The sequence below is a fragment of the Gopherus evgoodei genome, chromosome 2, assembly GCF_007399415.2.
Source record: "Gopherus evgoodei ecotype Sinaloan lineage chromosome 2, rGopEvg1_v1.p, whole genome shotgun sequence".
NCBI lineage: Eukaryota > Metazoa > Chordata > Testudines > Testudinidae > Gopherus > Gopherus evgoodei.
Genome location: NC_044323.1, coordinates 296,049,798 through 296,074,081, shown reverse-complemented (window position 1 = coordinate 296,074,081; position 24,284 = coordinate 296,049,798). Strand labels below are relative to the sequence as shown.

At 53.2% G+C, this 24,284-nt stretch overlaps 1 protein-coding gene across 1 annotated transcript in view; it reads right to left on the bottom strand.

Annotated features, from left to right (window-relative positions):
* Positions 1-2,745: 2,745 nt before the first annotated feature.
* The window catches only part of LOC115647205 (F-box/LRR-repeat protein 6-like), a 23,838-nt gene continuing 2,299 nt past the window's right edge, over positions 2,746-24,284 (bottom strand). Inside the window, exons 3-10 of the mRNA XM_030554016.1 lie at positions 12,301-12,459; positions 12,014-12,077; positions 11,468-11,599; positions 10,809-10,916; positions 10,142-10,255; positions 8,013-8,244; positions 6,440-6,680; positions 2,746-5,935 (exon numbers count right to left, since the gene is read on the bottom strand). Coding sequence (XP_030409876.1) covers positions 5,767-5,935; positions 6,440-6,680; positions 8,013-8,244; positions 10,142-10,255; positions 10,809-10,916; positions 11,468-11,599; positions 12,014-12,077; positions 12,301-12,459 — 1,219 coding nt within the window. The 3' untranslated portion in view covers positions 2,746-5,766. The remainder of the gene's footprint in view (positions 5,936-6,439; positions 6,681-8,012; positions 8,245-10,141; positions 10,256-10,808; positions 10,917-11,467; positions 11,600-12,013; positions 12,078-12,300; positions 12,460-24,284) is intronic.

The window sequence follows — 24,284 nt, the reverse complement described above, 5'->3', positions numbered from 1 at the left end:
CATTATGAGTGTAATATAATATTTCATTGGAAGGTGACAGGGCCAGAAAGAGTTAATTAACTCACCTCACCGACTGACCTGACCCAGGGCCGAACTTTAGAGACTGGTTAGGAAAATATGTAAATGACCAGAGCTTGGAAATGCAGCCGGCATTGGTAGAGGCAGCAGGGGAGGTGTCTTGTCTATTGCTACAGCTTTAATTCAAAGAACAAAAAAGGAATATGAACATTTAGGAAGACACTAGAGTGAAATAGTATTATTGTCTCTGTGTCTCTTTGAAGGTTGTGGTCACCTGTATCTGAAATTACCCTGTGCTAATTGCCAGGATGTTTGGAAGGAGAGTTAAGCCTATTGTTTTCTCAGGCCGAAAAGCTGCTGGAAATGTATAAAAACCCTGGGACATGATCCTGCTTCATCTCAGATCTGCTTTGGGTTTCAAGAGGGCGAAACCTTAAGCAACAAGGATTGAGATCCCCAGTCACTGACTGGAGCCACCCTGAATATGGACATTAGACTATAACCTCTGGACTATTTCTAAAAGGATTTTTGGCAACTACAAGCTCATCTCTGCTACGTATCTGAACCTCAAGAATTGGATTAAAGTCTGTCTGTAGATTGATCCTTTAACCAACACTCTCTCTCTTTTCTTTTTAAATAAATTTTAGCTTAATTAATAAGAATTGGCTATAGCGTGTATTTTGGGTAAGATCTAAGTTATAATTGGGCCTGGGTATGTGTCTGACCCTTTGGGGTTGGAAGAACCTTTTCTTTTATATGATGAGAGAAGATTTTCAGGAATCATCATCATATCTGACAGGTGTGTCTGGATGGAGGCCTGAGGCTGGGCACTTTAAGGGAACTGCATTGTTGGAACTTCTGAGCAACCAGGGAGGTGCTACAGAAGCTGTTTTGTGCTGGTCGGTAACTCTACATATTAGAATAACCACCAGCGTTTGGGGTTTGTCTGCCCCGTTTTGTTTGCAGTTCACCCTAATTGAGTGACCTCAGCTGGTTCCCACAGGCAGCACCGTCACACCCCAATCTACTTGAAAATACAGGGGGAACTGAGGCTCAATGGAATCTGAGCTGAGCTTTGGCCAGGGCACTGGGGCATTACAAAAAATGCAGGGATCTCAAATGCCCACAAGCAGTTAGGGCCTCGGATTCATCTCAGCCAAAAGAGCATCCCACAGCGAGTATCCCTAGTGTAGCTGACAGCACCCCAGCACGCCAGGGCCATGCTGGGACATTGAGGTCAGCACTGACTCACAGAGGAGAGCGCCCCCTATCGAGCTCCCTGCAGCACAGCACCTCAGTACCACCTGGGAGGCAGCACCGAGAAGTCTCCCATCTAATAACTGAGCTGCCTCAACCCTCCTGAGCTGGTACGAGCTGAGAACATCACAGCCCCAGCTCTGTACCCAGGGCCCCACAGCATGAGCCCCCCAGTCCCAGCACTTGCCAAGTTGCCTGGCTAACAGTCAGGTCCCCCTACCCGCAGGAGCTGGGGAGTCCTGGCTGGGGAACAGCGGGTCAGCGAAGACTGGTTTGAGGGCCTTGCCTGGGGCAAGGGAGGCTCAACAGCAGGGCCCTTGCAGGGGGCAGGGGGCACAGAGTGCACTGCTGCACCATGGCAACCGGCCCCTGTGGGCTCTAGAACAGGCAGACAGAGTTCTAGAGAACCCAGGACCCTGTTTCCAGGGCAATGGCACTCAGAGAAGGGCAGTGCCAAGGCAGGCCGTGTCCCCAGCCCCATGCACCAGGCTCTAGAGGAGGGCCTGGGAGTGCAGGGGGCTTGGGAGGGACTAGCAACAAGACATTGGGCAGCCTGCGCATTGGCCTGCGGGGCTAGGGGCACCCCATGCTCCCCCCCCCGGCTCCTAGGGAGCCTTGCCTTTAAAAGCTAGGACCTCCTGGCTAAGCTCTCAGCTGCCAACACTTCAGCGGGAAGGTCCCAGGCACCCACTAGGACCCACCCCGACTCAGCAGGCGCCACGTGTGGTCAGGCCAAACAGCAGCTGCTGAGCACCCCTTATTCCTGGGGGAACTGCACCACTGCACATGTGCAGAATTCATGTCCAGTGCAGAATTTGCTTTTCTGTGCAGAAAATGCCTGAGAAGTGCTGCAGTTCTGCCCTTCTTCCACCAGAGGCTGCTGTGGCACCAGAACAGACAGTAACAGCTGACCGCGTTGGAGTCATCACAGCCCCGAGGCACAGGAGGGGTGGGGGCAGAGAATCATGCACACAGGGCTGCTGGGGGGTCACAGAAGCTAGTGGGGTGACAGCATTGAGCCAGTGGCTATGTGGGAGGGGGCTGCAGGGCCACATGGGGACAGGGGCAGATGTACCTGTTTGAATGGGAGAGGCTTGGGATTGGCCAGGCTCTGCATGGGGGAAGGTCCCCAACTCCCTAAAAATCCCTCCACCTCCACACCCCCCGCAAATCTGTTCCATACTTCTCCCACCCACACCCAACACCCCTCCACGTTCACTCCGAGGCTCCTTCCCCCTCCCTCAGCTCCTCAGTTACCCCTGACTCCATCTTTGTACTGCTTCTAGGGGGGTTCAGGAAATGTGGTTCTGTATTGTAGTTTGAATGAATTATTACTCCGAGTTCTGTATTAATATTCCTAGAAAGGAACCTATTTGTCAAAAAACATTTTCTGAATCTTTTTTTGTTGTCTGCATTGTTACAGATACACTTGCTGACAGGTCTTTTGAAATAAATTACCAAAATAATCTCACTGGTGTGATTATGATGTGTTATTTTGAAAAATAAAATATGCAGAATTTTAAAATATTGTGCACAGAATTTTTAAGGTTCTTGGCGCAGAATTCCCCCCGGGGTAACCCTGGGTGGCTGAACCTGGGAGCTGAGGAGACCTATGCCCCCGTGGTGGGAAGGGAAGGCTCACCTAACCCATCCCCTAGTGACTTGAAGGGCTCAGGGGTCTCCAGGCCGTTGACGAAGCAGGAAGGATGGCCAGTGGGCCCTGCTCTTGGCCTGCTCTGCGTAGGCTCCCTGGAGCTGAGCACCTGCCAGGTATGCATCAGGCCACGGGACTGACAGCCGGCATGGGTCCGTTCTTGGGTGAGCTGGGACGATGGTTCCTTTCTTTCAGCCCCGGGGCCAAGCTGAGCGGGCGTCACATACAAGCCCTCACCCTGGCCTGCCTCCCACTGTCCTATGGGCCGTGTATCTTTGCACCCAGGGTGTGGCTGGGCCTTGCAGAGAAATACAGGGGAGGGCCCTGCCCTGGGAGATCACAATCGTCTCGTCCAAGCAGTGTGTGTCTGATGCTGGACTCCCCTCCTGAGTGCCACCCGCCTGGTCTCCTCAGCCCTGCAGAGCAGTCGTTGTGGGCAGCCCAGTCTGCTCGGAGGGCACAGGACCCAGGTGGCAGGGAGAGGGTGAAGCAGAGTCCCGAGAAGCCCCCAGTGCAGGGGAGATCAGGGAAGTGTAGCTGGGCCCGGGAGGGAGGGGAGGGAGGCATCCTCCGATGCCCACTAGGGGACTTGCTCGGCCAGATCCAGTCCAGGAGCCGGGGCCACTGAGAAGGGGAGGCCCTTGGCTGGAAGCTGCACCCTGCCTACCCACTGGGGGAGCAGAGACACCAGACCAGAGGCAAGACATGGGTCTTTCACACCCCAAGTGCCACTGCTGGCTCCACGCACGTGGTCAGTGTACACTGGGGAAGCTCAGCCAGACCCAGGAGTCCCCCGGTGCGTGTACAACCCCTGCGTAGGGTTCTTAACTTTCTAATCCCTGAAAACTGAACACCCTGCCCCGCCTTTCCCCGAGGTCCCACCTCTGCTCCCCTGCCCCCCCATCTCCCTGGACTTACCTGCCACCTGCAGACCTGGGTTGAGAGGAGGTGATGTGGAGCCTGCCCAATCGGGGCTTGGCCGGGGGGTGGGGGTTGGTACTTGGAGCGAGGGGCCAGGGAAATTGCGGCACAGTGATGGAGGGGGTCAGTCCCTGGAGTGAGGGGCCAGGGAAGGAAATTGAGGCACGGCGGGGGGAGTCAGTCCCTAGAGTGAGGGCTGGGGAAATCGAGGCACAGCTGGGGGTGGGGCAGGCAGGTACTCTGGAGCCTGGTCCAGGCGCAGCCAGTTCGGTCAGGCCGGGGGTGGGAAGGGCAGCAGCCGTCACACAGACCCGGGGCGCCAGACCCCAGCAGCAGCTGCTCTTCCCGTCCCGGGTGGCAGAGGCCAGTTACTGCAGGTAACTGGACTTTATCATCCCCTCAACTGTGCTGCCAGCTTCCCTTCTCCACCAGATGTTCAAGTCGAAAACTGGACCCCTGGCTATCCCCCTCCCGCCCCCGTATCCGGCCATCGTCTCAATACTTCCCTGAAGGGGGCCAGTGGGGTCAGCCCTGGTTGACTGCCAGGGTCACTGCAAGAGGTTTGGCTGGGAAAGAACCTGCGAGGGATGCGATGTGCAGGGTCCCAGCTTTCAACCCTGTCACCCAAGCAGGCAGGTGTGAGCTAGCGCAGGCCACGCTGAGAACGAGGGACAGCCGTGGAGACAGCGGCATTTCCTGGCTGGCCTGGCCGGAGATCCACGGCCGGGCGAGCTCCTGGAAGGGGAGGCGCTGGGCTCGGAGCCACTAGCCGGTGACTCTGTAAGCAGAAGTGATTCTCTGTTGTTGGGGAAGGGGGAAGGTGTCTCATGACCAGTGGGCCCAGCTGCCAGGACTGGCCCGGGGGTGAGAAATCCCCTGTTAGACAGGACAGGAACTTGCTAACCAGGCTCGACTTTTGATTGTGTCTCTTGTGTTTCCCCTGCCTGGAACCTTACGTTTCCAAACGCTCCCACTTGCTTTGATTTGAGTCTCGGCTGAAGCTCTGCTAAAGAAACTTCAGTCTGGGTTCACTAGAAAGCTAAGTGCCTGGTGCTAAGGAGAGTGATGACGTGGGGTGAGAGCTGTGAACTGGGGCGCTGTGTTACGGAGGCAGCGGATCAGGGTGCACTGCGGGTGTCCAGAAGACAGGCACTTGGCACTCGGGTATAACAAGGCAGGTGCGTAAATTGCTAGCCTGTATAAAGGAGTGGGGCTGGGGAATTCCCCGGGGGGGGCGCAGACAGGGCTCCCTCCTGCTGTGAGCCAGTGGTCGCCATTCACCCCAGAAACCCTGACAAGTGCCACGACCCAGCCTAGGAATTCAGCTCAGGAGAGGCCTGGGCCAGACAGGTGGTGTACGGGTCCTGGGGTCCTCCAAGCCTCCCCAAGCCCCTGGTGGAGAAACACCCTTTCCCCGGAGAAGCTGGGTTACCAAAGCCGTGGGATTGCTGGAATCTGCTGGGCTCGGTGGGCTGCAGCTCCCCACTCCTCCTCCCCAGGGCTCTGACTCCCTGCCAGGCTGCAGCAGCGGGCAAGTCCCTCCCTGCAGCGTGTGAACCAGGCCCTGGGGACAGACCCACGAATTCCCTGCAGGAACAGCCCTTTATTCTGTAGCACTGGGCGCTGCACCGGACAGTAAAACACTAAAAAATCCAAGAGGAACGTCATACAAAAAGGGGGCACTATCAAAATGGGGAGCGGGGAACTAGGCACAGCTGCTCCTCCCAGGGGAACAGGCTGCCTGCTGCTACAGCACCAGGTGGGTGCCCAGGTGCCATCCACACTGACAGGAGTGCCGGGTACGTCCCAGCGAAACACCAGCCCCTGGCACTCAGCCTGTGTGTGGGGTTGCTCCTGGCGCAGGAGCAGGGTCTGGGCCTCAGGCCTGCCAGTGGAGAGGGGAGGTGCTGGTGTCATTACGACATATCCTGTGCAGCTGCCAGCTCGTCAGCGCTGGCCAGAAGCTTGCTCAAGCACTGGCGGATGTCAGCCTGGCCCCGGTACACCCTCTTCATGCCCCGGGGCAGGTAGCGGCAGGAAGACAGGTTGAGGTAGCTCAAGGCAGGACAGCTGATGATCAGGGCACTGTGGGGGAAGCAGAAACGCCTTGAATTGCATCCCTCGACTACATGCGGCTTCCCCCTAGATTTAGCACATGGGGCGGCAGACCCAGCGCAGAGCAGAGCCGAGCCATGGTGAGAGGCTGAAGGAGGCAAGGGGCCAGCCCACATGCCAGTGGTGGCACAAGAGAAGATGGGAGGCCGTATGGGAGCCGAGCGGAAAGGCCTAGCCCAGAAGAGGTGGCGCAGCGGGACAGGGGAAGAGCCAAGCAGGGCCGCAGTGCAGAAGGCCTGCGTAGCAGGAGAGGCTGGTTTTCGGGGTGGCGTCTGACAGGGGAGAGGAGGCTGCAGCAGCCGAGCTGCGAGCCAGCCACGCAGAGAGTCAGTTACACAGAGCAGCTCTCTGGGTGAGAGGGAGGCTTTGCAGCCCAGGTCCCCGGGGGGAACGCAGCCATGACTGGTGAGTCCCGAGCCTGAAAGTGCACAGGGCTCCCCGCTGGCTGCCCACAGCCCCTCCGCCGGCGCTCACCTGACAGTGCTCACGGTGACCTTGGTCCCGGTCAGGTTGAGGGATCGCAGGGCTGCCCGGCTGCTGCCCTGCCCAAAGGCAGCCATGGCGCGCTCCAGGTCATGCTCGCTGAAGCTCTGCCCTGCCAGATCGAGCTCCTGCAGGCTGTGGTGCCACTTCCAGGTGAGCAGATGGCTGCCCACCGAGGGCAGGAGCAGGTGGTTATCGCTGCAGTATAGGCCCAGGTACAGCTGCTCTAGGTCTGGGATGCAGAGAGACACAATGCTGCTCAAGAGAGTTAAGTCCCAGGCAGATTGCGTGAGTCCCAGAGGGACTGCACAAAGCTGGGTGACTGACTGGACAACACAAGGGCAGATGAAATTCAGTGTTGGTAAATGCAAAGTGATGCAGATTGGAAAACATCATCCCAACTCTACGTATAAAATGGTGGAGTCTGAATTAGCTGTTACCCCTCAGGAAAGATCTTGGAGTCAGCGTGGAGAGTTCTCTGGAAACATCCACTCAACGAGCAGCGGCAGCCAAACAAGGTAACAGAATGTTAGGAACCATTCGGAACAGGCCAGTAAATATAATGCCTCTACAGAAATCCTTGGTTCACCCCCACCTGGAATATGGCGTGTGGTTCTGGTGGCCCCAACCCAAAAAAGATAAATTAGAACTGGAAAAGTTTGCAGAAGGACAACAAAAATGATGGGGGGGGTGGAGCGGCTGCCGTACGAGGAGAGATGAATGGGACTGGGACTGCTCAGCTTGGCAAAGAGATGGCTAAGGGGGGAGATGATAGGGGTCTATAAAGCCATGACAGGTGTGGAGAAGGCGAAGAAGGAAGTGTTATTTACCCCTTCATGTAACAAGAACCGGGGGTCACCCAATGAAATTAACAGGCAGCAGGTTTAAAACGAACAGAAGTATTTCTTCACACAACGCACAGTCAACCTGTGGAACTCTTTGCCCCTTACTGCCCCCTGCTACCCCATCCAACCCCACCTCCTTCCTGACTGCCTCCTGGGGACCCCTGCCCACATTCAACCCCCCTGTTTCTCGCCCTCTGACCGCCCCAACCCCATCCACACCTCCACCCTCGCCCACCACTCTGAACTCCCCTGCCCTCTATCCAACACCTCCACTCCCTGCCCCCTTACCGCACTGCCTGGAGCACCAGTGGCTGGCGGCGCTACAGCTGCGCTGCCCAGAGCGGCACTGTGCCAGCCACGCCACCACGCAGCACAGAGCACTCGGTCAGGCCACAGCTCTGCAGCTGCACTGCGTGGCAAGAACTCGCAGCCCAGAGCATTGCACCACTGGCGCAGTGAGCTGAGGCTGCAGGGGAGGGGGAACAGCAGGGGAGGGGCCGGGGACTAGCCTCCTGGGCCAGGAGCTCAGGGGCTGGGCAGGTGGGTCCCGCGAGCCGCATGTGGCCCACGGGCCGTAGTTTGCCCACCTCTGGTCTACACATTAGGCTAAGGGCCTCATCAGGAGGCAAAAAGATTGTCCCTAGCTGCACCAGATGCACCTGTCCTCCACACAAGACACCACCCTCCTGTTCCCCAGAGATGGGGACTCCGAGGCTCACCAGGGCACGGCAGCTCCTGCAGCCCCTTGGGTGTCACGCGGAAGCAGCCACGCAGGTCCAGCACCCGCAGCCTGGTGGAGGCCTGCAGGATCTTCTGCAGGATGCTGTCACTGACAAAGGAATAAGAGGTGGTGGCCAGGCACAGCTCCTCTAAATGAGGGAAGCCCAAGGCGGTGGGGGCGGACCGAGAGCTTGGCTTCACGGACCAGATCACATTGAGCAGACGCAGCACCTGGAAAGGAAACAGATGGGGGCAGGAATGACCCACTAACCCTGAGACAACAACCTCAAAATCAGCTGACAACAATGGCTACCGCCAGGAGCAAAGGAGCAGATTCCAGGGGTGCTCCAGGGCTGGAGCACCCATGGGGAAAAATTGGTGGGTGCAGCTCCTTGCCCACCTCACCTCCACCTCGTCCCCTGAGCATGCTGCGCGCCCGCTTTCCCCCCCTAGCTCCCAGCGCTTGTGCCGCGAAACAGCTGGGAGGGATGGAGGGGAACGCGGCATGCTGGGGGAAGTGGCAGGCAGGGCAGGGATTTGGGGAAGGGGTCCAATAGGGGCATGGAGGGGGCGGAGACTTTGGGGAAAGGGTTGGAATGGGGGCAGGGAAAGGGTGGAGTTGGGGTGGGGCCAGGGGGGCGCAAGCACTCACCGGCCCCGGGAAAGTTCATGCCTATGGGCAGGAACAACCCCTGACCTGCTCCACTCAGGGCTGCTTTAAAGAGTAGGCAGCAAACATTGACCAGGTGCAGCTCCTGATGCTCAACAGTGCAGCCCAGGGAAACTACAAATTCCAGTATGCAATGCAGCCAAACGCACTGCATGCTGGGAAGAGCAGTACCCCTGGCCAATAGCTGTCTCTATTCCAGGCATGTACACCGTGCCCAGCATGGGGATAGGAGGGCACAGGAGGATTAAAACAGCCAGTGCAGATCAACCCTACCTCCTCCCCTCCCTGCCTGCTCCCATGGGATGACAGGCACCCTGCTCCAGGCACGCATCAGAAGACAGAGGGAGCAAACAGATCCTGCACTGCGTCCTAGAACTGGCTTGGACAGGCTCAAGCAGCAGGCAGGAAGGGGGTCCCCTGAGGACATCCTGAAGTCCTGTCCCAGAAGGGGGCAGATGGCAAGAGCTTCCCAGCTGCAATGGGCACAGAGGGAGAGGGGACCTGAGACAGCCAGGCTGCTCAGGGCCTTCTGGAAACGAACCAGGCCCTGGATGTGCACTGGAAAGGCAGGTGCAAGGAGCCAGGGCCCACAGGAGCCAGGCAAGGTGCCGATGCAGCTCTCAGTGTCACAAAGCTTGGGGTGCCCCAGCAGCATTAACGAGGGCTTTGCCATGCAATAGTCTCAGCAGAACTGCCTCCGGATCCACCCTGATCACATGGGCCATGCCAACGCTGTGCACAGCACCCTGGGCAGCGTGCACCGCCATCGTCTGAGCTGCGTCTGTCGAGATGCCCAGGGAAACTGGAGGAGGGGTGAGCTACAGACACGACCTCACTGGCACACACTGCTGGGGTGGCCAAAGCTCCGGACACGGGCGAGAATCTAGGGAGGAAGCAAGTCTCTAGGAGGGACCTGAAGGGGTGCCTGTACCTTGGGTTTGGGAGGTAGGGGGCAGCGTGGGAGAAGGCAAGGCAATGCACGGCCATAAAGCAATGCCAGGACACGCAGGCATCACCTGCTGAAAAGCAGCTGCTGGCTGTGAATGCCTGCGAGCCCCTCATCCAAGGATTGCCACCCTCTCCAGAGAGAGAAAGCACCCAGCAGCAGGGACACCCTCAGGTGTCAGGAGACCTCTCCTGGCTGCAGGGGCACGCTGGGCAAGTGCGCTGCATTGAACCGAGCGCCATTTGGAGCCAGGGGTGGCCACACAAGCTGCCAATGCAGTGGGGGTGCAGACCGAACAGGGAAGGGGCAGGAGAATGAACCGACCTGAGCTTCCGGGAAGCCTGTGAAACCAGAACTGCCATGTGTCCAAGGAACCACTCAGCGGGGGAAGGAATAAACCAGCAATAGAGCTGCAGGGCAGCAAAGGGTTACCAGGGTAGGGGAAGGGGAGAGAGGAAGATCAGGGAAGGCGCGTGAGAGGAAGGAAGGAAGGAAGAAGAGCTCACGGGTACCTGCAGCTGCTGGCAGGCCGCCTGCAGCTGTTCTACTGAGAGCTGGAGGTGCTGGCTGCTCTGCTTGATCTCCGTGTTCACCTCCAGGAGCCGCAGCCCAAGGCAGCAACCGCTCTGCAGAGGGGCGACAGGTTCAGAGAGTGAGGCACTCCCTGCTGATCGGTCAGGCCCCACACCCACCCGCCTTGCTGAACCTTCCCAATGTGACCCAAGTGTAACTGATGCAGTGACATCCGCAGACAGCCTGGAACAGCAGCCCTGAGAGGTAGGATCTGCCCTGTTCATGGCAATGGAGTGTTACCTCTGGAACCTAATGAGCAATGTGAGACGCTGACCATTTCACAGCTTGGCGGAGCTGCCAGAAAGAGGAATGATTTCAATGGAAATCTGACACTGACTCAATGGCATCTCATCAGAGTCAGGAACAGGGAGCACCCAGCCTGTAGGCAGAGCCTGGGGAAGCACCACTCCCAATTCAACCCCTGCCTCTTGTTGTTCCAGTCTCCGCGGAAGCAGCTTCATGGGTCTCATAAGCCTCTGTCGAAGCAGGCTCAGAAACTGTCCCATCCCACGTACATACAGTGCAGTCCAGCTCCGACAGGGAACACTCGGGCATGGCCAGCCCCTCTACAACTCCCCCTCCCCTAGCAGCCTTTGCCAGGCTTACCGAGAGTGTGGTGATGATGGCATTCATTCGGCTGCTGTACGTCAGCCAGAGCTGCCGGATCCGAGAGCCAGCGGCCTCCAGAAAGCTCACCACAGCTGAGGAGTCAACCTGGGAACAAACCAGAGGAGGCCACCCAGCGAGGGGTTACCACCCAGCATGTGGCAGCCAGACCTCATGCACCGCCCTCAAAGCCATCTGAGAGGCTGGCCAATTAGCCACAGGAAAAGCTCCAATGCTGTACACAGCTGTTGGCTACATCAGATTAGGAAGCCCCCGTCTGGGCGAGCAATGCTGGGATGAGGTAAGGGATTTGTCAGGGCATGTCTGGGAGGGGGCTGGGCGCTGTCCCATGCAATGGCATTGACAGTCTCGGAGCAGGCGCGGTGGGTTTGATTGGCTGTAGCTCAGTGTTCTCACCTCCCTAGGGGACCAGAGGGCTGGCAGATGGCTCCTCTCTGGCAGGGCACACAGTGCTCCCCTGGGGGGCTGGGCAGGATGGGTCTCCTAGACTCACCCCCTCAGCAGGCAGCAATAGCGATGAGGCTGCAGCATCGCCCCGCAGGATGGCACTCTTGTATTTCTGGGAGGGCCTCAGGGGCTCCCTGGCCTAAACTGACCCCATCTCCCCCTCAGCTCAGCAGACCCTCCCATGCCCCTACCTGGGAATTCTGCAGGTTTAAGCTTTCCAGCCGGGGGCAGCGTTCGGCCAGTGCGCTCAGGGACTTGGTGGTCACTCCACTGCAGTGGGTCAGCTTGAGGGACAGGAGAAGGGGGCAGGACTCCGCAAGGGCCTGTAACGAGAGAGGGCGGTGAGCCAGCCGGCCCTGCCATCCCATGAGCAGACCTTGTAAAAGGCGGGCTACACGCAGGCTGGGGGATTCACGTTCGCCACCTCACTCCAATTAAATTCCCTGCGAGGAAGACGATTCTGCTCTCAGTTCTTCCAGGCTGACAGCGGCTAACAGCAGAGGGCCCCAGACTCGGAGACTGAGGGCTGGATATCCTTTGCATGAAAAGGACAGAACTTTGTGCCACTGGCTCTTAGTCGCAGAAAGCCTCCTGTTCTCAGAGTTATGGCTACATCCATCCAAAACCAGGGATCGGAATGGGCCAGCTGGTGTCCCAGGGCAGAGGGGCATTGCCTATGGAGAGCAGCCACCAAAGGATGACAGAATATCACGCCAAACTGAGCCCTGCCCTCTCACCTGCAGGACAACAGGCACGTGGCTCTTCCAGTGACAAAGAGCAAAGTCCCGGAGAAGTGAAAACCTGCACGGAGGAAACAGAGAATTAATCTGGCCGCCGAGCCAGCCTGCATCCAGCCGTCCTGGGAGAGGACAGTAAAAAGGGAGGAGGGTGAGGGGCTGGACGCTGCACTGCTCCAAGGGGAGCCGAAATGGGCAGAAATGTGAGGCTGACGCAGCAGGAGAGAGCCAAGGCATATGTCATGCACAGGGGCTAGGAGAGCCCCCATCTATAACGCAGCACCCACCTGTTCAGGACCAGCCACTCCATCGTGCTGAGGATTCTCTTCTCGGTCTGGGGAGGCTGCTTTTTGCCAGGCTCCACCCAGCAGAAGCCAATTGACACCTTCTGCCACAGCAAGGGATTGGAGGCTGCCCCGTACCACAGCCGGCACACGCAGGCCACCCTGGGGATGGAGACACTCGTCACTGCAGTGGCACACACCAGGTTAGACACGTAGCGGAGATGGGAGCAGAGCCATCTCAGCACAGCGAGCCCCCAGAGGCCCACCACCAGCAGGTGAGAGCCCAGCTAATGGTCAGGCAGAGCTTTTCAGGTAGGTCAGAGGCCTTCCCACAGCCCTTCCGCCCGAGTCAGTGACCCAATACAGCAAGGAGCATTGCTGGGAGCCCCCCTGGAAATCCCCCTCAGGCTGGAGTGCTTGCAGAACAGGCGACGTGCCGGCTCCAGGGCCTCTGCCCATTGAGAGTTGGTGATGCACACGCTCCATGAGTGTCACTGGCCACCCATTATCCACCAGGCCCTCTTCAAGGCCTGCTCTTGAGCTTTCAAGCCTTGCACATTATAGGGCCAGCTGTCCATGGCACTGAGGTGCCCGAGACTGACCAATAGGTACCACTGGCCATCTCCACTGCGGAGCACGCTCCAGCCATTCCTCCTCCTTGCTGAGTGCCAGCGCGCAATAGGGGTGTCCCTCAAGGCCAAGGTCAAATCCAGCCATGGAGTAGGTGGCAGCAACACCTGGTGACTTCAGCAGGGAGCCGCAAGTGCTTGCCCCAGGACTGACTTTGGTCCCAGGTCCTTCTCAGTCTGTTGGTTCACAGCGGGGTTCTGGAGACTGAGATGACAGAGTTGGGGGTTGGTTTGCTCCCAGCCCCCCAGTGACACCCTGAACTTATCAGCCAGGCCCTGCTCTGGGAGGTTTATATTTCGGCTTGGCAGAATTCACTTTTTATTCTTTTTAATTCTCACACATAATATCAATGGTCGAGCTAATACTTAAGTCCTGCCAGGAGTGCAGGGGGCCGGACTATCTGACGTCCCTGCCAGTCCTTCCGTTCTCTGATTCTGTTTATTTTTAAGCCTTTTTTTACTTTTACCAATTTACGTTTTCACGGTTGTGTGAAATTATGGGGGGTGAGGGTTAAGCACAGACAATTATTTAACGAAAGTAGCAGTTGAGAGTCAAAAGTTAAAGCTACCTACATGGCACCTCTGCTCCAGCTCCCTTAGCACCAGCATGACAACACGCTTTACACACAAGCAGCATTTCTCTTCCTTTGCCCATCTGTCCATGCTGGCTATTAGTGCTGGGAATACCTTTTCCTCGGTGTGTGATTGGTTCAAGTGCGCAGAGGCTGGGGGCACAGGGCACCTGTGCAGAATGTCAATGCAAGATTCCCCTGCGGGTACTGGAGACCCATAACACAGGAGCTGCAGGCTGACCCCGAGGCCTTGGGCTGCCTCACTACTGCTCTGGTTAGCCCACCACGTGGGACCCGGGAAGGAGGAGAGACAGGACAGATCACTGCTGATATGCTGATAAAAAGACATGGTGAAAGGAGCCTCGGAAATACCTTAGAGACATTGTCAAGTGAGGGGTTTCTACGCTCTGGAAGACCCCTCGTGGCCACCTGTCTTCTTTTCCTGGAGCACTGCTTTACAAAATGAGTTCAAAGCCATGCCAGTGATATGACACACGATGCCAGGGTGCCTGGACTATTCTGGTAAGAATCTCACCATTCTAGGTATCAAGCTGTGGGTCAGCAAAGTACCCTCTTTGTACCCAACTGCCCAGCTCCTGGTAGATCTCGAAGATCGGCTCTACTGAGCATTCATTACAATGGGCCAGGGCAGCATGCAGGGCCAATGCGGCCATGCGATCCTGAGAGGCATTTGATTCTGCCTGCCCCAACACCAGCAGAACTGGCAGCTGGCTCCCTGCTGCAGAACCTGCATCGGTAGAGACCCTGTCAGAGGCAGAGAGCGTCTAGCTTGGCCTGCAGAGCCAGGAGGGTCAGTGCAGTGCCAGCCGTTACAGCTAGCTAGCGATGAGTGAAGGGACTGGCTTGGATCTGGAATCAGAAAGGATAACCCTGTGATCCCACCACATCTCCTCCCTCGTTACCATCTGTTCATCTTAGGTACTAACACGTGTTGTGATAACTGAGCCTAGAAAGTTACCCTCATTGTGAGCTCAACTGTGAAAAGTGAGTGAATGATTATCTCACACTAACGTCTCACAACAAATGTGGACGTGGAAGGGTATGAAAAGAAGGCAGCAATCACAGCAGTGGCTGCCTGAAAGGACGGGACGGGAACACTGTCTGACGGAGTGATGGGGAAGGAGCAACCTTCATCATCACGGCTGCCACCCACACCATCTCCTGGGACCCAGCATGACACCACTGTGCCTTCTTCATCCTAATCCTGACAGGTGTCCTGACCAGAGTGGGCCAGAGAGAGGGACCCAGATGGCACCATCACCTCTACCAGCGCTGGCTGAATCCTGAATACCACCTGGGATGCGAGGCACTCCCCTCCCTGCAACCTAACCTGTCCTTTTCCTTCTCCATCTTATTTCTTTTCTTTCCTATCCCTCTCCTTTTGCCTTCTCTCTCACAAAAGTCTGGCTTAGCTGAACAAGACTGCTCATTCCACAACACCGCTGTGAGCCTGGGCCGAGATCCAGCCTGAGGCTGGTACGAGTATGCCAGGTCTCAGAGTGGCTGATCAGACTGTGGACAGGTCTGTGTTTCTCCAGCAGGGAGTCTGCAAGGGAGAGTCAGCACCAGAGACAGGAGCTGCATCTCTGCTGCTCTTTTTTCCTTCCCTCTTGGGTGTATTTGGCTTGTTTTGTCTTTTAGAGAACGGGACTGGACATTAACATCAGCCACAATGCCAGCGCCAGCCCATCTCTGCTAACATCTTCGCTCTTACCCCACGGACAGTTATTCCTGCCATCTTTAACACCAGACGAGTGTGTAACGGCAGGTTGGGTCTGAAAACTCACTCCAGCGAAAGGGAAAGAGAACAAGGGAGAGCTGACATTTCAAATGCTTTCACTTTTTATCCCCCTCCCTTCTTTTCTGTGTCTTAATAAGGGTGAAAGGGCCGTTTAATGGGGTGTTTGCCATGGGACTAGGCAGGCTGAGGTCTCTCCATACCAAACCCCGAACCTTGTTAAACACGATTTAATGTTGGACAGGTACAGTGTCTTGTCACTACCTTAGTCTTTGGGCCCCTTGATTCTATTTAAATGAATACACCGTATGGGCCCCATCACTACTGCACACTCTTCAATGGATTTAGCAATTTATCCTCACAAACGGCCCTGGGAGGCAGGGCACAGCTATTGCCCCCTCTGGAGAGAAAGGGAACTTAGGCAGAAAGGGACAAAGGGCCAGATTTTTAAAGGTATTTAGGTGCCTAGCGGGATTTTCAAAGGCATCTAGTACCTGACTCCCATTGATTTCAAGATCTTTACAAAGCTGGTCCTAAGTGACTTGCCTGAGGTGTGACGAAATGGGGGATTTTCTTGGTTCTTCCATGTTTTTCCAGTGGTTTGTATGCAGAGGGGATGGGACTCAGTGTCCCCAGCTGTTACTGGTTTAATGAGGTGAGGGGAGAGGGAGTTTGTTGATACATAGGACCAGATAGGGAACTTGAGACCCCAGCCAATGGCCTGGAGGATGGAGACCCCAGCGACTGGTGACCTGGTGACCCGGAGACCCAGCTCAGGAGTTGCAACTGGTTCTGGCCAGTGGGAGGACAATGGGCTGCGAAGAGAGGACCCCGGTGACCTGATCAGCCGGTTCCAGCCAGAGGCGCCAGAGGAGGGTTGGGAGGAGAGGAGACACAGGCTTTCCTGTTTACGACCCTGTTTACCTGGAGAGAAGACAAGGACAGAGGCGGCTTGGGGCTAGTGATATCAGATGCTGAGCTGGGAAGCAGCCGGGCTCTGGGCTTGAGAGGGGGAGCAGGCTGAGCCTACCTGGATGCAAGGAGACTGGGATGTTCTGTCCTGAGGGAGGCCAGGCCTGAGGCCCTGAGAGTTTCCTGTGCTGGGTTCTGTTAAGATAAGTTCCTGTCTGCATCCTAAAAACTTGCCCATACCGGTATTGCCCTGGCCTCTTCTTTTGTCAGTCAGTGTTAAACGCATTCTAAACTATATGCATTTCCTCACCTTTTGGGGGTGAAGCCAGACTTTTAGGCACCTACTCCCCTACTTGGTGTAAACTTTGCTTGTACCAATCAGAAACGAACACACACAGTTTTTGGGCCCCATCCCCTATGACACTTCTATGATGTCATAGTGGGTACTTTAGGCTGGTCTGCCATGTGCAGGCAGAAGAGGAGAAAGAAAAACGAATCCTGTGTACCTTGTGCACACCCGTAACCAAGCCTGATCACCTCGAAGCCTCTCCCAGCTCACGTGTTTTAAGCAGAGTTTCTACGTTTGCCGGTTGTTATGAGTTGGTTTGTATTCATAAGTATTGGTTATTACTAAATGCTGCATCTGTGTTTATAAATATTGTTTACTGCATCTTTGTTTATAAATATTGTTTGATAGTAAATACTTTAGCCATTGTATGTTTTAAGTTCCATTAACCCTATTAGCTAATCATAGGCTGCTCCCCTACCCCTTGTAACTATCCCCAATAAAACTTTAAATTAATTAATTTTAGTTGTGTGCGTGCCTGCAGTTTGCATCGTGACCCATACCCTCCTTGCATCCCTTACCTATACAGTCTATTGCCACGTGCAGCCTGGTAAATAACAGGTCTGCATTTTTCTTTCGCCCCTAAAAGTACGTGGCAATCTACATGATGTCACGAACAGGATGCACGGAGGTTGGGCCATGCCCGTGGCACACTACAGATCGCGCAGATAATGAAACTGAACAGTTCCAACATTTGCAGTTTCACCTTCTTACTAGCCAAAATTCGACTAATCCAAAAATAGAATGGAACTGTTCTCTTGGCCCGGGCAAAACTCTAAAAGGTTATACTGTACCATTAACCCTTGCAGATATGGGATGCCTCCTTCGGTGCCACCCGAGCTTTAGGTGTCAGCCAGCCGATTGTTCCCTGCAGCCTCAGTGCACGGAGACTGTGGAAAACCTCGGTGCTGCAGATCCCTCTCAACTTTGGAGAGAATGTAGCCGCATTGTTAGAATATCTGGAGGCACCGTTTCCAAATTAATTCCCCCACCTCAAGTAATACCTGCTGATCCGGCACATAAATTATTATGCCAAATGATAAAAGAATTAAATTTGATTAAGAAAACCAAAAAATTGCGACCCGATGAATATAAATCTGAGGATGTTTCCACCGTCCTGTTTAGCATGATATGCAAGGCCCTCGATCTGTGTTCTGTCCTCCATGGAGGCACAATGTTTGCAGCTAAACAGGCAGCCCCAGGCTCTCCTAATAAGAAGACAGAAAAGGTAGAGCCTATCATTACCCCCCACCCAAGTCCCTCTCGGAAAATTTTCCCACCCCCATATGAAGCTCCTAAAACTCCTCTGTATCCAGCTCTGCCAACAGCCCCAGAATTTGCAGAATCTGAAACCGTAGCAGAAGCTTTGCCTATTGCAATAACTAAAACTAAAATAGACGCAGAAACAGGCAACACCACGCAGGTTACTGAACTGCGAACACGTACTAAGGCCGAACTTAAAAGAGTTTTTAAAGGAAACACAACGAAAAGCCGACGAGGCACCTATGATTTAGGTCGGGCGACTAGCCTTAGAACACGGAGCAGAATTGATGGACCGCGAGGAGGCCGGCACCTTAGCCAAAACGGCCAATTGGGCACGAGGCTTCCCGGGTCACGCTTTATTAAATAATCGTATTTGGCCACTTACCACCCCGGCAGCTGCCATTTTAGCAATGCAAGGCAGTTTTAAAGGATTATATATCCCTCCGGGAACCTTAGTTATCCACACGATCTAATATGGGCAATCGCAGGAGCTTCCATAGCTCTGTGGGATCCACTACAAAATCCACTTAATTTAACTGTTCAACAGCAATTGGTGGCCACACCCTTTATACACGTTACTGATCCCACCCAAATTCCTGTCTCAGCAGAGGTGGTTAATTTGGCATTAGAAGCTGCCCCTGGAGCTGACACCGGTGCCATGCTGCACTTGCATGCAGCCGTTCGCAGACCCATCTTAACATTATTTGAAGTGGTTAGTAAAATTAAGTTGTTACTGCCACCCCCGCCTGTTGTTCTCCCAGTTGATTCGCCACCAAAAAAACCTCCAAAAAGTCAGTTTAATCCCCAAAAATATCCTGAGCGAACTGAAGCTGAACGAGCACTATTTGGCTTCCTTCTTAACAAAGGGATCCCCAAAGAAGCCCTGCGTAAAATGTCAAACCAAGAGCAGCAAAATGTAGCCGAACAGCTAGGCTGGAAAAATTGGGAGGACTCTGTTAGGACAAAAAACGAATAGGGGCCGGATGCTGCCCGTCCCAAATTAAAGATCCCACCGATGAAGGCCCATACGCCACCCTGTTAGTTAATGGTGACAACCCCACTTCCTTTTTATTAGACACTGGAGCTCAAGTCAGCGTTATTGAGCCCAACGTTCCCCACTGTCCTACTGGCTCCTTTATGTTTGTTCAAGGTCTCAATGCAGTACAAGAAAAACCCGTGGTTTGGGTTAAAATTGCTCACGGAAAATACGTAAGAAAAATAAAAGCCTTGTTGGGATCAAAAAACCTGCTAGGTGTCTCAGATATTAAAAAATTTAAACTGCATGATCAAATTCTGCAAGCCCTCCCTATAACCGTAGGCGATCATTCACCCTACACCCCCGAAGCAGTTAACTCCCAGCCATGGAAATTTTCCCCTATTCCCACAAAATCCGAAGGGCTTCCCCTTATTGAAGCTTTGCTCACTCAGCTTCTAGAAGAAGAAAAAATAGAAAGGGTCACTGCATCCACCTTTCTGTCCGCGGGTTGGGGTATTCCCAAGCCCGGCGATCCCTCTAAATATCGCCTTGTCATTGATTACAGACAAGCTAACAGCCGTGTAAAGCCTATCGCATTTTCCAGCTCTGTCACCATTCCCGAAATACAGTGGCAACTAAGTATCAGAGGGTAGCATCTGAGGCATGCATCTGAGGAAGTGGGTATTCACCCACGAAAGCTCATGCTCCAAAACGTCTGTTAGTCTATAAGGTGCCACAGGATTCTTTGCTGCAGTGGCAACTAAGCGATGCAAGTAATCAGTGGGCATGTACTCTTGATTTAAAAGATATGTTTTCCCAAATCCCACTCCAGGACACACAAGGAATCTTAAACTTTGCTTTTAAGGGCGTCCAATATAAATGGAAAGTTTGCCCACAGGGGTTCTGTAATTCTCCTGCACTTGCATCGTCCCATCTCAATATTACATTACAAAAGGTAAACCCCTACAGGATGTGTACGTGCTAACCTATGTAGATGACATTGTCATTTGTGGGCCCAATCCATAAGCAGTTCAAAGTACCACCCAAATGATAATTGATGCATTAGAAGCAGATGGGTGGCAAATTAACAAAACAAAGAGCCACCTGCAGGCCAGCCAGCAATTCTCATTCTTGGGACTCCATTTCACTCCCACCACTCACACCCAAGCCCCAGCCAGTGTATTAGACCCTTGGACAGAAGCCCCTCCACAAAATAAACGACAGCTTCAGCAGCCATTAGGTCTCCTTAATTATCACCGCCAATATATCCCGGCACAGCTAATTTTTAACCTAGAAATCCTACAAAGCTCTCTCTCTTCTAAACGCTCCCGAGAAGTATGGAACGCATCAGCACAACAAAGCTTAGAGAAACTAGCTGGCTGGTTCGCCTCTAACCCCCACCTCGCCCGTTTTAATTCCCAAGAACCCCTCAACATTAATTTGTTTATTACAAAACAACGTGTAGGGTTCACTGTACTGCAACATGGTAATGCTATTTACAATTGGGCCCATTGCCTGTCTGGACCCCAGTACAACTATGGTCTAGTGGGAAAAATGCTACTGGCTGCGTCCAGTGTGCGTCACTGGTCCCAACTCCCTATCCCAGGTACCCTGTCTGGACCACGTGTTCATTTAATCCCGTGGCTTACAAGTACCCCTCCACCCGAGTTTCATGGCACCACTCACACCTGGCAGCTTCTATGTTTCCAGGTCGAGGTAGCTTGGCAGGCATGGACCCTAACTCCCAGCGATAACATCTTAGGCCCCCCCCCTTCACCAACCATTATGCATTGAAGTAAAATATGATCCCTGGGTTGTGTCTGACGGGGGCACCTCACCATCCCCTAGGGCAGGAGTTCTTTGTTCCACATGTAATCACTTTAATGTGCAGTTATTGCCCCTCTCCTGCTCCGCACAAGAATGCGAGGTGCAGGGCGTTCTTTTAGCTGCCCAACATGTTGCTAATGCCCACTCTGCCAACAAGCAAGTTGTTTTAGGTATCGATTATCAATTTTGTTTAGACATTTTAATTGAGCAAGCCTCTCCCTCAGCTTTTGTTAAATTGTGGGGACAAATTTTTGCCCTAATTCGTAAATTCTCTCACCCTTGGTTCGTTACGCACTGTCCCTCCCATCGACCAGACTCTAACCCCCTGCATTCCAGTCTTGATCAAAGAATGAGAGAGCTCTCCCAAGTTCATATGGCAAATCCCGCCGTACAGGCAGACCCACTGTTGCGCTAGCTCCATGAAGAATGGGGACACTTACCACTCACAAAATTGTACGGCCTGTTATCTAGCTTTTCTAACCAAAAGCCTGACGTTAGCCGCAGTCAGTGTGAGCTCATTGTTCAGTCCTGCTTGCAGTGTGTGCAGGTAAAAACTATGAATCGTCCCCGATATGAGTGCTCTGCATACGCTGCAGAACACTTTGCCCCAGGTAGTATGCGGCAAATTGACTTAATAGGACCCTTGCCAGGTGCTCATCGTTTTCCAAAAGTCTTAGTTACTGTCGATCTGGGGTCTCAACAAACCTTTTGTGTTCCTCTTAATAAAACCAATGCTGCTTCTGTCGCTGTGGCTCTTAAGCAAACAGCAGCTGCCTGGGGCACTCCCACTGAAGTCCAAGCAGATGGTGGACCACCCTTTACCAGCAAAAGCATTGAACAGCTCATTTTCGGATGGGGGGCTTCCCTTCACATCCGTACTAAATATCATCCTCAAAGCAATGGTGTGGTAGAGAGAAAAATCGCAGTCCTTAAAACTATGTTGCGAACAGCAAACCCCAACCCTGATTTTAAAAACTGGAGCTCACTTTTACCCCAGGTACTTATCGCACTCAACAAGAGTTACTCTCGCTGGCCTCACATTTCACCTACACCTAAGCCGCCTTGGTCCCCCATGTTTAACACCGGCCAACTGGTTTGGCTTACAGAACCCCAAGCCTCTGGCCATCGAAAACCTATAAAAACCATCATTCTCCAGGCCGGCAAGTACCCTAACACCTACTTAGTGGCTACAGATACCCCTGGTAACAAGCTAGTTCATCATAACTGGCTCAGCAAATGTAGTTCTTAATAAACAAACTAATGCCCCTGAGCAGGGCTCCTATTATTCTGTTTTACAGGTTATACTGCCCTTCCTCACAACATCTTTGCCCACGGAACCCTTAGGAGAAGGTGGACTACAAACATGGCTCGCCGCCTACTGGGTGCAGGTCAGCAGAAACCAGTCCCTGTCAGCACTAAATCCAGAAGATTGTCTTGTTTGCTCTACTCAGTTCTCACCTAAATATCCATTACCCTTTCAATTTGTACCAATAGTTTATAATTTTTCTTCATTTAATTTGTCTAATGTAAATTGTTCTTCCCCCTATGTGCAGTGGGCTGCTTCTAGTGTTTGGAATAATTGTTCTTCACAATTTAATTCTTATGTGTTTCCAGTTCTTAATGCTTCAGGTCGAAGTGATCATAGCTTTCCTTTAATTGAAAGTATTAGAGTTCCAGCATCTCATTGTTGGGTTTTTGTTGGTAATAGTTTAACTCCAGCCCCTACTTGGGTGGGTACTTATTCTAATTGTTCTATGTGGAGTTTCTCTTATGCTAATACCTCCCTAACTAAACCCACTCTTACTTATACCTACCCCCCTCCCCTTAATTGTTCTTATCGTCTTAATTATAACGTTCTTTTTGGAACCTTCTATACCTCCATAACACATACGTATCTGTTCCATGCCCAGCATATGCATCATGCTGAGGCTGCATGTATCAATCGTGCATCCAGCTTTTCCTCCGTGAACAATAATAGGTGGAGCCATACCACAATTTCTTCCTTAAGACCCGGTCATTTTTGGATTTGCGGTAATGTCGCATTTGCTGTGCTTCCTCCCAACCCCTGGGGTATATGCACCATTGGCACCCTGTATCTACAGGGGGGAGGTATTTATACCTTGCCATCTAGCCACCGACACCATCGTAGTACCCGCTCGTTTTGGACTCATTTGCAAACAGCAGCTTCCTCCCTCGCCTCCTCTGTTGTTAGGTTTAACCCTGTCAGTTATATGATGTTACGTGATCAAGTGCTGTTTCAATCCCTTGCTATTGAAATGCTTGCTAATACTACGGCCAAAGGCCTCTCCTTAGTTAATCAGCAGTTAAATTCCCTTGTTCAGTATAGTATTCAAAATAGATTAATGATTCAATATTTGTTACAATCTTCCTCATTTTGTATTAAATTTGCTGAAGTATATCCCGAGTTTGCTGATAAATGTTGCGTTTCTTTGCCTTCTATTTCTCCTAATTTGTCCTCAATTGTTAAAGACCTGCAAACGTTGAGCTCTACTGTCAAAGAGTCACGAGAGTCCTTCCAGTTTTGGTCATGGCTTGATTGGTTTGGCCTTGCGCCCTACAAATCCTATTTCCAATCCCTGTTTGTGTCCCTTCTGGTTGGGCTCGCTCTTCTCTGTCTTGGATGTGCCTTCATTAAAGCCTGCATTCACAAGTTTGTTGCCTCGGCCTACATCGCTTCCACCCCCGAAGTGCATCCCCTCGTAGGTGGGAATGAGGAGTCGGACTCGGAAGTTTAGGTTTTCGGCCAAACGATTTCAGCCAGGACACGGGGGCATGTTAAGATAAGTTCCTGTCTGCATCCTAAAAACTTGCCCATACCGGTATTGCCCTGGCCTCTTCCTTTGTCAGTCAGTGTTAAAGGCATTCTGAACTATATGCATTTCCTCACCTTTTGGGGGCGAAGCCAGACTTTTAGGCACCTGCTCCCCTACTTGGTGTAAACTTTGCTTGTACCAATCAGAAATGAACACACACAGTTTTTGGGCCCTGTCCCCTATGACACTTCTATGATGTCATAGTGGGTACTTTAGGCTGGTCTGCCATGTGCAGGCAGAAGAGGAGAAAGAAAAACGAATCCTGTGTACCTTGTGCACACCCGTAACCGAGCCTGATCGCCTCAAAGCCTCTCTCAGCTCATGTGTTTTAAGCAGAGTTTCTACGTTTGCCGGTTGTTATGAGTTGGTTTGTATTCGTTAAGTATTGGTTATTACTAAATGCTGCATCTGTGTTTATAAATATTGTTTGATAGTAAATACTTTGGCCATTGTATGTTTTAAGTTCCATTAACCTTATTAGCTAATCATACGCTGCTCCTCTACCCCTTGTAACTATCCCCAATAAAACTTTAAATTAATTAATTTTAGTTGTGTGCATGCCTGCAGTTTGCATCGTGACCCATACCCTCCTTGCATTCCTTACCTATACAGTCTATTGCCACGTGCAGCCTGGTAATTAACAGGTCTGCATTTTTCTTTCATCCCTAAAAGTACGTGGCAATCTACAGGTTCAACTCTCAATAAACGCACCTGTTTTACGCTGGCTGAGAGTCACTCCGGGCTAGAGAACAGGGTTGCATCAACCCCTTCGGGGGTGAGGAGACCCGGGGGGGGGGGGTCCAGAGCGAGGGGACTCCCTGAAGGGACCCACAGCGAGAGACAGATGTGCTAAGACTCAGACAGATGCG